This window comes from Jaculus jaculus, chromosome 6 (genome assembly GCF_020740685.1).
Source record: "Jaculus jaculus isolate mJacJac1 chromosome 6, mJacJac1.mat.Y.cur, whole genome shotgun sequence".
Taxonomy (NCBI): domain Eukaryota; kingdom Metazoa; phylum Chordata; class Mammalia; order Rodentia; family Dipodidae; genus Jaculus; species Jaculus jaculus.
In genome coordinates, this window is record NC_059107.1 from 13,987,995 (window position 1) to 14,005,899 (window position 17,905).

The following is a 17,905-nucleotide window of genomic DNA, read 5'->3' on the forward strand; positions in this document are numbered from 1 at the left end:
TGAGATAGGCATCGCTATCATTCAAATGAGCACACAGGCTTTTCAAAGGATTCGGCAGGAGACCCAAGCCAAGAACACAAAAGATTCTCTCTCTCATCTCACCTTTCTCATTTACTTACTGAGCGCTTTCCCCCACCCCCCTTCTGAGTTAAGTTTCTGCTTTGATTTGGTTGATTTTTGTTTTGTGATGCTGGCATTGAACCCAGGGCCTCACACATGCTAAGCAAGCGCTCTGCCAACCGAGCTACGGCCCAGCCCTGAGCTGAAGTTTCCGCATCCCGTGCATGAGCTTACAGCGTTCAGTGTTTTCTAAGACATCTTCCTGCTCTAACTTCCTATGATGGTTTGTCAAACTTCCACAACAGGAAGGAGGTCCTGTGGCCCCAGCTTACCTGACCCAGGTCCTAAACAAGTATTGCATGAGACAACACCACTGTGGCACTGACTGGAAGGAGCTTAGAGATCATATAACGTTCTGTGTGGGGCAATCAAAACAGACAGAAAAGATGGCAATAGGGAACATTGTAATACAGCTAATGCAGGGCCAAAGAGAAGATAAAGCAGACCTCTGAGAGAGGGTGACGAGAAAACAGCCCTCCCAGGGCCTCTTCTTATAACATCACGGCGAGACAACCAAGGAGGGTGCCCCCTGGAGACACAGCCACCAGGCCTGTCCTAGGAAGTGGCAGGAGAGAAATAAATGTTGGCTTGGCCGGACGTGGTGGCGCACGCCTTTAATCCCAGCACTTGGGAGGCAGAGGTATGAAGATCGCTGTGAGTTCGAGGCCACCCTGAGACTCCATAGTGAATTCCAGGTCAGCCTGGGCTACAGCGAGACCCGACCTTGAGAAACCAAAAATAAATAAATAAATGTTGGCTTGACCCAGGAGGAAAGGAGCAAATGGAGCTGTGATGCCCATCGTTCCAGCTTGCCCAAGGCCACCACACCCTAGGGGCAGCGTTCGACGTGCAGAGTCCCAGGAGCACGCCAGCCGCTGAGCGGGGCTTTCACCGCACATGGGATTCACTGATCTTCCTCTGCAAGTGTCCGAGGAACCCAAATTTGGAATAAATTCTTGTTATTCTGCCTTTCCACCCAAGCAAGCAGCCGTTCCCACCCTCTGCCTAGGAGAAGGCTTGTTCCGTCCCTTTCTTGGCAGTGGATGTGTTTGATTACTCATCAGCTTCCAGGAGGAAGGAGGAGGGGGTGGAGGCTGCCAAGAGCGGATGACGGCTCTGCAAGCCAAGCATCCTATCTGCCACATTTCTCTGGACAATGTACAGTGGGCCACTGGTGGGGAGATCACAAAGGACTTCAGAATCCTTGGCCACGTAAGAAAGCGCTTTGCGGTGGCCAAGCAGCCCGGGACGGTCAAAGAACCGTCAATCGCCTTAGCGAAGTCTCATGTCTGTTTGTCCCTTAATGGCCTGAATCAAGACACAGGCGCACCTGTGATAGCAAATCCGTACGTAAATATTTCTGAGCGAGGCCACTGCCCACTGCGAATGAATGAGGTTAGGAGGACGGAGGAGCTGGGCCCCATGAAGCCAGGAGGTTTCTGGTAATAACCTTGGTGACAAGACACATGGAACAGCCCAAGGTCTAGCTAGGGTCCTAAAACCCTGCACAGCCTGCCTGGATCTCTGCTGTCTTCCTTTAATAGCCTTCACTTCCTGCTATGCGCTGGGCTGAAGCCAACAAGACAGAAGCCCCTCTTCTCCCCCCTCCACCCCCTAAATCTCACACAGGAACTCCAAGAGTAGCGGAAACGCAGCCCGAGGAAATTCGAACAGTTCAAGCAGGACACGAAGCCGCCCAGCTCCATCCCAGCAGGTCAAGAGGAAAAGTGCTATCTTGGCAAGAATCCTCCTGCCCAAACCCCACCCCCACCCCCGCCTCGCAGAGGGAACAAGGAGAGAATCTGGGGTCACTCCACTAACTGCTTCCTTCACAACAGTGAAACCAGCGTCCGGCATTGACATGAGAGATAACTGTTTTGTTTCAAACAGAGAAGTCAGGGCAGCACTTACTCGTTCTTCTCCAGCTCCAGGATCAGCTCTCGCCCCTCGGCCATTACCCTGAGCTCAGCAGAGAGTGGATACTGAAAGCAACAAGGAATGAATGAATGAATGAGTGAATGTCAGTTCCTGGAAGCTGGGCCCTGGGCACCGGATCTGGCACAGGGAGCCACAGGAAGCCAGCTAGGAAAGCTCAAATGCATTTCCAGCCCCCAGCCTGACATGACCTCAATCCCACAACAACCCAAACCCTCCCCCATCAGCTTTCTTCCCCAGAAGCAAAGAGAAGAAACTAGAGCTGACATCCAGGGTGAGGGCATGCATGTGATCTGGGAAAGAAAGACACAGGAAGCCATGCTGTTTAGTAGTAGCTTTCCTGGACCATCACAACTGGTATTCAAGTGCTGGCTCAGAAACACCTGGGGTGTGCGAATATGAACCATGTTAGGATCATCGCTAAACACATTTCCTTTTTCTTGACATAGGGACTAGAATAATCTACCTAGCCAGGTGTGGTGGCACATGCCTTTAATCCCAGCACTCAAGAAGCAGAGGTAGGACTGCCCTGAGTTCAAGGCCACCCTGAAACTACATAGTGAATTCCAAGTCAGCCTGGGCTAGAGTGACAAAAAAAGGTTGGGCTGGAGAGATGGCTTAGCAGTTAAGGCACTTGCCTACAAAGCCAAAAGACCAAGGATCAATTCCCCAGAACGCAGGTAAGCCAGATGCATGAGGGGGCATATGCATTTTGGAGCACGTTTGTTTGCAGAGGCTGGAGACCCTGGCACACACATTCTCTCTCTTCCTGTCTCTCTCTCTCTCTCAAATAAATATGTAAAAAAAAGTTTAAAGGCTATGTAAGGCCAAAAGTAGATGTGTTTTACACACAAGCTATTTGCTAAGGGCCAAACATGCTACACACCAAGCATAGATCACTTAAAATATGCAAATGGCCAATAAGCATAAAAATATGCTAATCATGGGCTGGAGAAATGGCTTAGCAGTTAAGGCTCTTCCCTGAAAAGCCAAAGGACCCAGGTTTGATTCCCTGGGACCCGTGTAAGCCAAATGCACCCGCAAATGGAGGCCCTGGAGCACCCATTCCCTCTCTCTCTTCTTTTTCTCTCTGAAATTTATAAATAAAAAAATGGAAAAAAGGGGGGGGAGTGACTGGAGAGATGGCTTAGCATTTAAGGCATTTGCCTGCAAGCCAAAGGATCCAGGTTCAATTCTCCAGGACCCATATAAGCCAGAACACAAGGGAGTGCATGCATCTGGGGTTCATTTGCAGTGGCTGGAGGCCCTGGCAAGCCCATTTTCTCCCTCTCTCTCTCTCTCTCAAATAAGCAAAATATATTTAAAAAATAGAAAAGCATGCCAATCATAAATAAACTATCCTTCCTCCCCACAAAATGACATTAAAAGAATAAATCTTAAAACCAAAGTGACAAGGATCATTAAAACCAGAATGCAGCTAGGCGTGGTGGCACATGCCTTTAATCCCAGCACTGGGGAGGCAGAGGTAGGAGGATCGTCATTAGTTCAACACCATCCCGCAATAACTACATAGTGAATTCCAAGTCAGCCTGAGCTAGAGTGAGACCCTACCTTGAAAAACAAACAAACAAACAAAAACAACCAACCAACCAAACAACAACAAAAACCCACAATGTTGTGGAGCATGATGAAAAATGAACACCCCACTCTCTTCACTTTACACAGATACCAAGTCTCTCAAAAGATTTTGACAATATGGGCCAAGAGTTGAAAAATGTTTAAACAGGGCTAGATAGATGGCTTAGCAGTTAAGGCATTTGCCTGCAAAGCCTAAGGTTCAATTCCCTAGTACTAACATAAACCAGATGCACAAGGTGGCACATGTATCTGGAATTCATTTGCAGTGGCTAGTGGCCCTGGAGCTCCCATTCTCATTCTCTCTCTCTCTCCCTCCCGCTCTCTCTCTCTCTCTCTCTGCCTCTTTCTCATATATAAATGAATGAATAAATGAATAAAATACTTAAACCTTTTGTCTCAATCTGAGACTACTCAAAAATAACCAATGAAAGCACAGGCCAGCGTTTAAACACAAGACCCTCACTACCAACAATGATAACAAAATGACAATTCACAATGATAACTTAAGCCTCCACAAATGAACTCCAAATGTGTGCACCACTTTATGCATCTGGCTTTCCATGAGTACTGGGGAATCAAACCTGGGTACCCAGGTTTTGTAACAAGTGCCTTTAACTGTTGAGCCATCTCCCCAGCCCCCTAACTTGAATTTGTTGTTGTTGTTGTTTTTTGAGGTAGGGTCTTGCTGTAGCCCAGGCTGGCCTGGAATTCACTACGTAGTCTCAGGGTGGCCTCAAACTCACAGCGACCCTCCGACCTCTGCCTGAGTGCTGGGATGAAAGGCGTGCGCCGCCACGCCCGGCCCCTTCTACTTTCATACAGACATATAGCCCAAGCTACTCTCAAAGTCCCTATGTAGCTAAGGGTGATCCTGGCCTTCGGATCCTCCTGGTACCTTGCGCCACCACGTCCATGTCCAGTTTACGTGGCGCTGGGGATCCAACATAGGGCTTCTTACGCTAGGCGAACACTCTACCACCCGAGCTACCCGAGTGCGGCCCCACTCCCTGTCCTACTTGCTGCCACTCCGGCTCCTCGTTAGACTCCGGGCTTCCCTGAGACTGTCTGACCACCAGTGGTTCCAGCCAAAGACTCGGTTCCAGTCAAGGACTCTTGGGCAACCCTGGATGTTGCCTAAATAACTGGCCACCTCATCTTAAGAAGCAACACTTCAAACCCATGGGCACACAAAACAGGAAGATGGGTATGCCCAGTCACTTTCACTAGAATAGTCACTTCCCTTTTATTTTTTTTTAAAATATTTTATTTACTTATTTGAGAGAGAAAGAGAGGCAGATAGAGACAGAATGGGTACGCCAGGGCCTCTAGCCACTGTCAATGAACTCCAGACACATATGCTGCCTTGTGCATCTGGTTTTTGTGGGTACTGGGAAATGGAACCTAGGTCCTTAGGCATTGCAGGCAAGCACCTAAACCACTAAGCTGTCTCTCTCCAGCCTCACTTCCCAGTTTTTGAGGAGCTGATTCAATCTACCATGATTACAGCCCTTTGCCACTTTGCTCTGGGGAGTTCTGGAGAAATCCCTGTCCAGTCACACTGAGAATCAGCGACACAAGCCTTGCGGAACGAAGCCCGTGGCACCAGAGCTGTCATAAACTCTCTTGCCAGAGAAGCAGGCAGCCACGTGACAGCGTACACAAGACAGAGATGCAGGCCCAGCCCCAAGCACCCCTCGCCCCTCCCAGAGACACAACCTGCAACATGAGAACCAATGGTTATTTTTATGTGGGCAAAGCTACTGCTGTGTGTTCTGGAAGGTGCTCAGACAGGGAGATTTAAAACCAGATGCTCCTTGTTTCCGGGGAAACGTGTCAAGCAAAACAATGAAGCTGCACTTTGAAGGATCTATGAAGTCCCCTTGCCCAGCTCGGCAGAAGCGCCTGTCACTGCAGGCCACACGAGGAAGAGACAACAGGGCCTCCGAAAGCATGGGAAGGTGGCCCACTGCTCAGACTTGCCCTACGGAAGGGCACAAATCCCTGCTGTCTGTAGATTAAACATCAGTGCAGTGCGTTTATATATGCCTTCAGACCTAGTACTGTGAGGCTAGGGAGATGGCTCAGCAGTTAAAGACACTTGCTTGCAAAGCCTAATGGGCCCAGGTTCTATTCCTCACTACCCAAGTAAAGCCAGATGTACATGCATCTGGAGTTTGTGCACAGTGTCAAGAGGCCTATACACTCTCTGTCAAAGAAATAATTTTGTTGTTGTTGTTGTTAAAAGTAAACTTTTTAATCTAATATTGCACTTGGTATAATCAGTATTTAATTACTGTCTAATAAGTGAATGAATTGCATAAGTGCAAATAAGAGGCAACAGTGAAATCCAGTAAGAGCTCTCTTTCTCTCGTTCTACGAGGATTCATGGTCCCAGGCACTGTGGAGTACCCTGCAGAATATAATGACCCATGCTCTGGACAGACAATGGCCAGGAACAAAGACAGGATCTGGTCCTCCACTGTGTTTCTCAGGCCCTTCCTGAGGATGCCCGGCACCCCACATCTGGAAGGAACAAAAGAACCGCTATAAAAAGCATCACATCCACTCCTAGAGCAAGAATGGTAGATTGAAATGTCCAAGATCTTAATTTTTCAAAACAAGGATGGCCATCCATTAATTTGTCTAGACTTTTCCTGAAGCTATTTTCAGCCTTTCCTACGTTTTTGTTTTGTTTTGTTTTCTGCTTGTTTGTTTTGTCTTTTTGTTTTTGAGGTAGGGTCTCACTCTAGCCCAGGCTGACCTGGAATCCACTATGTAGTCTCGGGCTGGCTCAAACTCACAGCGATCCTCCTACCTCAGCCTCCCTAGTGCTGGCATTAAAGGCATGTACCACCATGCCCAGGTCCCTTTCCTATTTTTTGATGAAATGAATTCCATGCATCTTTTTTTTCTTTACAGACACTTGTCTTTAGGTTTTCTCTGTAAACTCCCTTTGTAAATCGGGGCGGAGCATTCTGGGTCATGTTTACATTGTTCTTAACAAGACAAAGACTTCGTTTATCTCCCCAGACTCCAAAGCCACAATGTCTGAAGTCTTTCCTGACACATCTCTCTCCTGCCTTAATCTTGCTCCTGTCTGTCACCCAATAAATCACAGATCATTTGGACCCAAAGAGAGGATCAAAACCAAGCCCTCCATGGGCATGGCGGCGCACGCCTTTAATCCCAGCACTCAGGAGGCAGAGATAGGAGAATCACCATGAGTTTGAGGCCAGCCTGAGACTACATAATAAATTCAAGGTCAGCCTGGGTTCAATTCCCTAGTACCCACATAAAGATGCACGAAGTGACACATCCGTGTGAAGTTCCTCTGCAGCTGCAAGAGACTCTCTATATAGATAAATAAATAAAAATATTAAAACAAAAAAGAAAATGAAAAAAGGAACCAACCCATGTTTCGTCCTCTTTAGTCCCCCAAGACTTCTTTTGGTTTTTTTATTTTTAATTAGTTTTTGAGGTAGAGTCTCACTCTAGCTCAGGCTGACCTGGACTTCACAATGTATTCTCAGGGTGACCTTGAACTCTGGGCGATCCTCCTACCTCTGCTTCCCGAGTGCTATATTAAAGGCGTGCGCCACCACGCCCGGCTTCCTCTAAGACTTCTTATAAGTGATGAAATGCAAGTTCTTCAGAAAGTGGAAGACCGTGCCCCACGCCCACCCGGTTGCTGTCACTCAGCAATCACGTCTCCTTTTCTAGCCGTGCCTAACTTCAGCAGTACAAACCAGAGTCAACGAGCCCTCTGAAGGCCGGATGCGCCCAGTTCTAGTCCAATCGCCCCGATGAAGCCTGTGCATTCTGCTAATGCTCGGGCCTACGGAGCATGATGGGTTTTGGAATACATAGCCCAAATCAAGCAGGAGCTGAGCTGGAAGCCTCCTCCCTGTTGACTAGCTGTCAGCATGCTACAAAGACCCCTGCTGCCTATCAGGGGAGAGAAGACATCTACAGTCTTAACCAGCAGTGGACGCTGCAAGCTCTATGGCCGGCCAGCCATGCCAAATGTACCAACTAGTGCAATGGTGGCATGTCTCTTATGAAGGAAGACAACCGCTCTATGAGAGGGAATTCCTGCCTGGTACTGAAAAGCCTAATGAAAAGCCTATGGCTAGGGAGGTCATGGGCCCTAAGGGGAAACGACTACGGTTATCTGGCTAAATGGATATATCAGGACTGCCAAAATGCCCGCTAAATACTTCTATTTATGCCCATATATCAATGCTGCTCTCACGTTTGGTTAAAGAAGTGTCTCTTTACAGATGGAGATGACCACTGGGGTGACTCAAAACTCACCAAAGTGCTGAAAAGCGACAGTGGAGTGTTCAGCATTAAATGAGACATCTCTATCACATCCTCCAAGGCTCAGGGACCACGGCAGGAGAGGTGCCAGAAAGAATTTAAGAGTCACAGAAGGGGAGAAGTGTTTACAATAGTGTCTTCCAGACACAAAGTGGCCTTGATATTCATAATATCACAGTGCCTGATACTACCTACACAAGACCTTCATAACAGGATGGAAAAAATGGTGACATTAAAATAGAAGACAGACTAGTTGGAAAGAAATTCAATAGAGGGGTATATGGGAGGCAGAAAAGAGAGGGCTGTGGGAGGGGATAATGATGATATATTGTTTATATTTATGGAAGTTGTCAATATAAAAGTTTTTGGGTTTTTTTTTTTTTTTTTTTTTTTTTTTGGTTTTTCGAGGTGGGGTCTCACTCTAGCCCAGGCTGACCTGGAATTCACTATTCACTATGGTGTCTCAGGATGGCCTAGAACTCACCGCGATCCTCCTACCTCTGCCTCCCAAGCGCTGGGATTAAAGGCGTGCGCCACCACGCCCGGCCCAATATAAAAGTTTAAATAAAAGATACATAGTCCAGGCTGAAGAGATGACTCAGCATTTAAACACTTGCTTGTGAAGCCTAAGGACCCAGGCTTGACTTTCCAGATCCCACGTAAGCCAGGCACACAAAAGGTGAGGCAAGCACAAGGTCGTATGTGCCCACTAGGTGGCACAAGCATCTGGAGTTCAACTGCAATGGCTGAGGCCCTGACAAGCCAATTCTCTCTCTCTCTCTCTCTCTCTCTCTCTCTCTCTCTTTCTTTCTCTAAAATAAAAAATAAAAAGATACATGGTCCAATTCCATGGTCCAATCCTAGTTCCCTCTTTCTTCTTATTAGAAGAAGTTTAGATGGGCAAAGTGGCACACATGTGTAATCCAAGCATTTGCAAGGTTGAAGGAGGAGGTGAGAGTTATAGACCACCACTTAGGCTATACACTAAGACCCCATCTCAAAAAAATAAAATAAAATAAAAAGAAAGAAAGAAAGAAAAAGGAAAGGAGTATATATGTAAGTAGAATGATTGAGATGGGGAGGTAATATGATGGAGAATGGAATTTCAAAGGGGAAAGTGTCGGGGGGGGGGGAGGGAGGGAATTACCATGGGATATTTTTTTATAACCATGGAAAATGTTAATAAAAATTTTAAAATTACCAAATCAGAGAGCCAAAGCCTCAGAGGTCCCCAGTACCTCAGCACTGAAGCAGACCAAAAATGAACCCAACATGGCTCAGGGAAATCTTGCAGAAGAGGGGGCGGAAAGAATGTCAGAGTTACATGTTGGGTCATGATTTGCAGAGACATTTATCATACTAATAACTGGGGGCTAACTCCACAATGCACGACCCATTTTCATTAACAAGGAGGGTCTAATGGGAGGGGGTAGATCACAGATGAGCCTAAATAATGGTACCAAACTGCCTGTATTCACTGAAATGAAAACTAATAAATTAAATTAAAAAAGAGTATACATCAAAAAAATAAATAAATAAAAATATTTTAGTATCCAAAAAAAAATAATAATAATAAATAAATAAGCAATTTAATGCAAATGAAAGGAAAATAGAGGCACAGACTTGCATATTCGTTTTCAATTTCTAGGCTCCTGCATACCTATGTATCTTTTTAACCTTCTGTATTTCTTTTCAGAGTATATTTTACAAGTCATTATGTAATCTTAAACAAACATAAATAAATTTTGAATATATATTCTGAAAAAAAAATTTTTTAATTAATAAGAAAATATATTTTAAAAAAAGAAAAGGAAAAGGCAGTACATTGGCACACACCTATCATCCCAGCAGTCCAGTCCTAGATGGGACAAGAAGTTCAAGGTCATTCTTGACTACATGCCAAATGAGAGGCCAGCCTGGGCTACATGAAACCTTGTCTCAGAAAAAAACATTCCTGTCAAGAAAGATGTTTGGGCACAGCGTGGTGGCTCATGCCTTTAATCCCAACAGAGGGAGGCAGAGGTTAGAGGATCTCTGTGAGCTTGAGGACAACCTGAAACTACACAGTGAATTCCAAGTCAGCCTGGGCTAGAGTAAGACCCTACCTCAGGAAAAAAAAAAAAAAAAAAAAAGACGCATGCGCCCCTTTGTGCATCTGGCTAATGTGGGTCCTGGGGAATCGGACCTGGGTCTCGTGCTCACTTCGGCAGCACATATACTAAAATTAGAATAAACCTGGGTCCTTTGGCTTTGCAGGCAAATGCCTTAACCACTAAACCATCCCTCCAGCTGGAGGCCCTGGCACGCCCATTCTCTCTCTCTCTCTCTCTCTCTCTCTCTCTCTCTCAATCCCTCTTTCTCTATCAAATAAATAAATAAATTTTAAAAAAAGATGTTTGTGGCACCATCATATTTGCACTTAATTTGCATCAGTAATATTGTGAATTTTCAGTTTCTCAATAATGGCACTTGGGAATGTTCTAAAAGTTTGTCATGCAATGAAATTCCCCTCTAAGAAAATCCCAAACCAACACAGAGAGGACAGCACTTGGAAGCAGAACTAGCAGTGAGGCCTGGGTGTCACTCAAACCCAGAAAGCTGCGCAGGCATGATGCTTACCTTGTCTCTCCGGGAACTTTCTGCAGGCTTCCACTGAGGTATTGTGAGTTCATGAGGTGGCCGGGGGCGCTCTTCACTTCCTCCTGCCAATACAAGCAGCACAGCCCTGAGAAACCCAGACCTCCACAGCCCAGCCATGCCGCTCGCTCGGGAGCCCTGCGGGGACAGGGACGGGGAAGGCGCTCTTGCCCAGGGGATCAGAACACCTGCTGGCCTCCACTATGCCTTGGTGACAACGTGGTAAGCCAAACAAGCAAGTTTTCTGTCCTGGCCAAGTTTGCTTTCTGGAGGTAAAAGAGGAGAAAAGAACAGACAATGGTGGTTAACTGCCAGAGTAAAATAGGGCCCCAGGAAAAAGACACTTAGCAGGTGCCTATTTAGACAGGATGACTGAAGCCCAAGCCACCAGAAGAAAAGTTAGCTCTGCAAAGCTCTGTGGGGGTGTCCCAGGTAGGCTTGGTCTGACTGAAGTAGAAGAGGAAGGAAAAGATAGCTGGTACTGAAAAGAAAAAAGGAAGTGGTAAGAGACGTCAGCAACGGGCTGGGGAGATGACTTGGCGGTTACAGGTGCAAAGCCTGCTGGCCCAGGGTTTGATTCCACAGTACCCACCTAAAGCCAGATACACAAAGTGGTGCATGCATCTGGAGCTCATTTGTAGTGGATAAGGTCCTGCCATGCCCATTTATATTCTCTCTCAAAAAAAAAATAAAAGAGAAAAAAAAAAAAAGATGTCAGCAAGACAGTTGTGGGTCTGCTGATACCGAGGCTTGAAAAGGGTCTGGATTTTATTATAAATAGACTGGGGGGCTTAAGGGATGGCTTAGTGATTAAGGCGCTTGCCTGCAAAGCCAAAGGACCCAGGTTTGATTCCCCAGGACCCAGGTTAGCCAGCTGCACAAGGGAGTGCATGTGTCTGGAGTTCGTTTGCAGTGGCTGGAAGTCCTGGCACGCCCATTCTCTCTCTCTCCCCCTTTCTCTGTCAAATAAATAAATTAAAGTATTTTTTTTAACTTTTAATAAATAGACTGGGGAGATGGTGAATGTTTTACTACACACAGAGCAATGTGATCTGTACTAGGTTTGCGCTCTTCCTGCTGAGTGCAGAGTGGGGTCAGGAAGGCTGGAGGCTTGCAGCGCCCCGTGAGAAGCCAGTGGCTCAGAGCGGGATGTCCTCAGTGGAGAGGAATGAGCTGGTGGGATTCTGGAGGATAAACCTGTGGGGATTATTCCCAAAGAGCCTCTCACAGGATAGATCACACTCGCTGGGGAGAGTCAGGGTGACTTGGCTACCCAACCGGCGCACCATTAACATGAATTTGAGCTTCCTAAAGGCTAGTTTGCGTTGTGCATTTCTCTGCCTACTCTTCAAATTGTCTCACCCAGTTCTCCTACATCCCCATGACCCTCAGGGGAGGTAGGCAGTGAGATTTCTAGTCAGCAAGAAAGGAAGCCGCAACCACAGGAGACTTATTCAGGCTATGTAGACCTCAAACACTGATTGCACACCATCTTAATGAGAAGTAGCCTCCATAAGGATAGAGCAAATCCTCAGAGCTTTGCGGGGTGTGGATGAGAACTCCACATTTTCTACTCCTTCTAAACCAACTATAGCAATCACCTGAGTGTCCAGCATGGTGTTAGTGCCTGGGAAATGGAGGCAGGAGGATCAGCAGTTCCGAGGCCATCCTCCACTACATAGCCTCCGGCCACTGCAAAGAAACTCCGGACAAATGCGCCACTTTGTATATCTGGCTGCTGTGCACGGGTACCAGGGGAACTAAACCTGGGCTGTCCAGCTTTGCAAGTAAGCACCTTTAACCACTGAGCCATCTCTCCACTCTCTGGGTTCTAAAGTATTTAACAAGACAGTCCCTGCATAGTGGTTCTAATAAATGTATGTTCTTTTAAACAAAAAGGAATTGGATAATGTCTAATACAATATCTAAAGGAAAAAAACTGGGTGTGGTAGCACACACCCTTCATTCCAGCAATAGGGAAGCTGAGCTAGGAGGATCTCCGCAAGTCTGAGGCCTGCCTGGGGCTACAGAGTAAGTTCCAGGTCCGCCAGGGCTACAGTAAGACCCTACCTGGTGGGGGTGAGGGAATATTTTTACAAGAATTAAAGACTGAAAGCATTTAAGGTCTGAAACATAGGAGAACAGCTTAAGAAAAATTTACCAAAACTTGGAAGTAAGGTAAGAAGCAAACAGGAGGTCTTCTCAACATCATAGTGACTACACTTTTAGCAGGCTCTCCCATAGATTATTGACTTATCTAGGGGAAGGCTACCTTTGACTCTTTACTATTGATTAAAAATCCTATACTCAGTGAAGTTATGCATTAACTGTAGACTTCTGAGGAACAAAAATGCAAATGAGTTCACTATCTCAATGGCCTTAGCTAGCCCCAACTGTTTTGTTTTGGTTGGTGGGTTGGTTGGTTTTTCGTTTTTGGTTTTTTTTGTTTTTGTTTTTGTTTTCGATGTAGGGTCCCACTCTAGCCCAGGCTGACCTGGAATTCACTCTGTAGTTTCAAGATGGCCTCAAACTCTCTGCGATCCTCCTACCTCTGCCTCCCGGGTGCTGGGATTAAAGGCGTGTGCCACCACACACAGCTAAGGTTGGTTGGTTTTTCGAGGTAAGGTGTCACTCTAGCCCATGCTGACCTGGAATTCTCTATGTAGTCTCAGGGTGGCCTCAAACTCATGGCAATCCTCCTACCTCTGCCTCCCCAAGTGTTAGGATTAAAGGCATGCGCCACCAAAGTTTTTTGTTTTGTTTCGTTTTAAGGCAAGGTCTTCTAACCCAAGCTAACCTAGAACTCTGTAGTCCCAGGAGGGGCCTCAATTCCCAGCAATCATCCTACCTCAGCCTCCTGAGTGTTGGAACTAAAGGTCTGCACCAACATACCTATCTTCACCACTTCTTTATTTGTCCAAGTTACAAAATTTGATAATTCTTCACCATTCCTCATATCATGGAAATTCTGCTAATGCTTGTGTGTATGTCAGTGTGGTGTGTGTGTGCATGTGTGCATAGAAGCCAGTGGACAACCTCAGGAATGCCATCCATGTCCTCCAAGAGGACCTCTCGTTGGCCTGGAATTCACCACTAATGCTGGACTGGCTGGCCAGTGAGTACTGAGGACGGAACTCAGGTCCTCAGGCTTGAAGGACAGACGTCTCACCCACGGAGCCATCTCCACAGCCTCCTCAGCCGGCCCTTTTAAACCCCTTGCAAAGCTAGTCCTCTCCACCTCATGAGTGGAGAAAACTTTTGCCACATGTGAGCGACAGATGTCTTTTGGAGAATGTCATGAATGGGACATGCTCATGATGGGCACTGTGTGTATGGGTGTGCGTATGCATGTATGTAAGAATGTTACATGTGCAATCTCACCAATGCATATCAATAGGAACACAGGGAAGACTGGAAGGAAAAAAAATTCAGAACAACTGCTCATTCTGTGATTTCGCATTGTTTTACTTCTTGCACGTTTTTGATCACTTCCCAGGTATTCTGTAGCGACTCTCCCTATGTGATCTTTGGGCCTGACCACAGAGCAGTGGCAGCCTCTCCTTGTCTTTCTTCACACTATTGCTTGTACATCATAAAACACTAATTCACGCAGCTTGTGCTTGAGTCTGGGAATAGAACCCTTCCCTTCCTCCAAGAACCCCAGGCCCCTGGGGGAAAAAAAGGAAGACTTCCTCTGTGCAAGTCCTATGCCTCCGGTTCCCTTCCTGCACAGGACCTGTAGGAGGCTCGGTGGCTGGAAGGCATGACCATCCAGGCTCTTAGGTGGGGGGGGGGGGGGGGCACAGCCTGCCCAGCCCCCCACCAGGCCGGCTCCAGCCTGATCTGGAAACAGACCGTTGATCCCACAAGCAGCCATCTGGAGTCAACCCAGCGAAGGCGAGGCTTTCCCGGGTCATAAAGACCGAAACCAGGCACCGCCCCCCGGGGACCATCCCTTCCGCGAAATCCTTGGAGGGCCCAGAGAGATCGGCCCCCGGGAGGGGGTGGTGTCTGAGAAAGTCGTTGTGAGAAACACAGGCAATGACCACGCGTCCACCAGCATGCAGTGCCGTCCTTGGCCTGGAGAGCTGGCCTTGGGTGGGGTGAGCGGGCACACCTCAACGTGGAGCCCACGACTCGAGACCACGGCTGCCCCCGTGGTGGTTTCTCCCTAACGGGTGTGTAAGATCTCATCTCATTTCGTCCCGCCAGGCAGGATCCCAGGGACCGGTTCCCCAGGCAATGTAAGATGCTGGGGATGCTTCTGTACAAGGAGTGAGGATGAGATGAAAGGGGAGCAAAAGAAAGGAAAAACAAAATGCAGAAAAGCCAAGGAAGGAGGAGAGAGGAAACGCAGGCAGCCTGGGAGAGGACCAGCTGCTGGCTGCTGGCTCCAAGTCCCCACCATCTCCACGACTTCCAAGGACGCACACCATGGGAACAAAGCCTGGGCTCCTAAGCTGGGGGGCGGCAGGGTGGGCGCACGCCCCAAAGGGGAGTGACAGGAGGCACAAACACAGCAGCAGTCTCCCTGCCCTCTGGGACCCGCAAAGCGAGCCCCAGGTCCCCCAACTCACCCGGCTCCATCCCCCACCACCACGCAGGACCATCCCGAGCCCTCGCCGCTTACCTCTCGTCCATCCCGGCTCCTGCGCCGCCAGCGGCCGGAGGAGCTGCAGACCAGATGCCAGGAGGCACAGCCGGGCGACGCCAGCGTGCCCAGGCATGGTAGCGGTGGCCCCTCACTCTCCGCCGTCACCAGCCCTCTGCCATTCCGGCCCCCGGCCTAGGCTAGCGGCGGGCTGGGAAGCAGCGGATCGCTTAAGAGCCTCCCCCACCGCCCAGCTCCCAGCCCACTGCGGACGCGCTCCGCCCCGCCGGCCCCTCGGGGCTCTTCCCGGGAATGGAGGAGGGTAGGTGCCGCCCAGAGGGGGGTGGGGGGGCTGGAAGGACTGGCCAGGGCCCGGGGAGCGGGGCTGACACTGGGTATGGACGCTGCCTGGCGGTGATGGTCCCCAGTCGCTGGAGAAGCGATGCACAGTGGAGGCAGCCTGGGCTTGTAAGAGTTAAACAAGACCCCCCCCACCACCACCACACACACCCAGTCCTCTTCCCCCGGCAAAGCAGCTGGTTTACATCTTTTCTGCACGGTGCTAATCGCCTGCTAGGGAAGAGGCCGGCTCGGAAAGAGTTAACGCCCAAGCAAAGAATTAAGTGCTAAACCAAGTTGTTTTCTTATCGAGACACGAATCTAAGAGCCGTTCCTTGGGACTGGAAGCAATAGGGGGGAGGGGGGAGGGAAAGTGCCAGAAATCCAGAATCCCGAAGAGGTCTTCTGAGCGCAGGACAGGAGTAGTAACAGAGCCCCGGGCAGAAGAAAGGACGTAGACCACATAGACAATGGCCTGTTTGGGGAAGACCTAGAATTTAGGATGAGATGGTCAACGACTTGAGGTAAAACTGAAAGACATGAGGCCTGAAAATAATGACTGTCATTAATAAAATGACAATAGCAGTATACATATATAGCCATAGACTTAGTCAAGGAAAAGAACTGCCTCAATGAGCCTTTCCTATGTGTCAGGGACTAAGAACATATTATTTAATTCACCCATGTGGTGGTTTGAATGAAATGCCCCCCCCCATAAGCACTTGTGTCTTAAAACACTTGGACCCTAGTTGATAACAATTGGGAAAAGTTATGGGGTCTTTGGAAGGTGGACCCTTGCTGGAGGAAATGTGTCTCTGGGGGCAGGCTTCACGGTAATACAGCCCAGCTCCAGGCCCAGTGTATGAAGCCCCCTTCTTCCTGCTGATGTGGAGATGTGAACCAGGCTTCCTGCTCAGTCCTGCCATGCTTAACCCACCACGCAGAAGTTTCCCTTCAAAACTGTAAGGCAGAAATAAACCCTTTCCTTCCATCAGCTGCTTCTGGTCCAGTGTTTTGTCCCAGCAAAGAGAAGGTAACTGCTATGGAAAATTGGTACCAGGAGTGCGGTCATAGCTATGAGAGGCCTGACCATGTGATTTTAGATTTTTGGAACTGGTTTGCTGGAGGAATCTGGAAGAATTTGGAATTTTGGACTAGAGAAGCTTGAGCTTTGGAGATGTCTGCTTTCTCATTGTGTCTCCACCCTGCCCCTTTTTTATATACATACAGAGCAAACCTTTGTCTTCCTCTTATTATAAAAACCAGTGCTGTGTGTAGGGCTCCATCCTTATGAACTAGTGTACCCTGTATTATTACCTCCTTGCAAGTACTATCTCCAAATATAGTTACTTTGAGACTGGAACCTCAACATGTAATTTCTTTCCTTTTTTATTTTTATTTTTATTTTTTTTTTTGAGGCAGGTTTTCACTTTAGTCCAGGCTGGCCTTGAACTCAGGACTATCCTCCTATTTCAGCTTCCCAAGTGCCAGGATTAAAAGAATGCATGTACTACCATGAATGGACAACATTTGAATTGGAGGGATACGATTTAGTCCATAGCATGCTATTCTCTAGTTCCATCCCACCCCCAAGTTCATGCCAAGTATAGTCACCCTATCACAACAGTCCCAAAAGTCACTTCAGTACGGATTCCAAATCAAAATGAAGAATGACTCATCCTGAGGCTAAATTCCCCTCCAGCTGTGAACTTTTAAAACCTAACAAGTAGGCCAGGCATTTAATCCCAGCATACAGAAGGCTGAGGTAAGATGATTGTTCTGAGTTCAAGGCCAGCCTGTGATAACATAGTGAATTCCAGGTCAGCCTGGACCCTACCTCAAAAAAAAAAAGAAACCCTGACAAGTTATGTTCTTCCTGATTACAATGGTTAAGAATTCCACTACTTGGGCTGGAGAGATGGCTTAGTGGTTAAGCGCTTGCCTGTGAAGCCTAAGGACCCCGGTTCGAGGCTCGGTTCCCCAGGTCCCACGTTAGCCAGATGCACAAGGGGGCGCACGCATCTGGAGTTCGTTTGCAGTGGCTGGAAGCCCTGGCGCGCCCATTCTCTCTCTCTCCCTCTGTCTTTCTCTCTGTGTCTGTCGCTCTCAAATAAATAAATAAATAATTAAAAAAAAATAAAGAATTCCACTACTCCAAAAGGGAATAATCAAAAAGAATGGGATGAGCACTGGGAAGATGGCTCAGTGGGAACAGCACTTGCCATGCACAGGTGAGTTCCTGAGTTCTGATCCCCGGCACCCCCATAAAAGCCAGACCCGGTGCAAGCACCTGTGATCCCAGCACACCTGGGGTAAGAAGGGAGGCAGAGATGGGAGAGTCAATACCGGAAGTTTAAGGACCAG

The 17,905-nt window shown here is 47.9% G+C and overlaps 1 protein-coding gene across 2 annotated transcripts in view; it reads right to left on the reverse strand.

Moving 5' to 3' along the window:
• Positions 1 to 15,429, reverse strand: part of Adam19 (ADAM metallopeptidase domain 19) — a 96,557-nt gene extending 81,128 nt beyond the window's left edge. Inside the window, exons 1-3 of one of the 2 annotated variants that reach the window (XM_045151765.1) lie at positions 15,242 to 15,429; positions 10,594 to 10,676; positions 2,032 to 2,102 (exon numbers count right to left, since the gene is read on the reverse strand). In XM_045151765.1, coding sequence (XP_045007700.1) covers positions 2,032 to 2,102; positions 10,594 to 10,676; positions 15,242 to 15,338 — 251 coding nt within the window. In that variant the 5' untranslated portion in view covers positions 15,339 to 15,429. The remainder of the gene's footprint in view (positions 1 to 2,031; positions 2,103 to 10,593; positions 10,677 to 15,241) is intronic. The other variant, XM_004657475.2, reaches the window with a different exon arrangement.
• Positions 15,430 to 17,905: the final 2,476 nt, after the last annotated feature.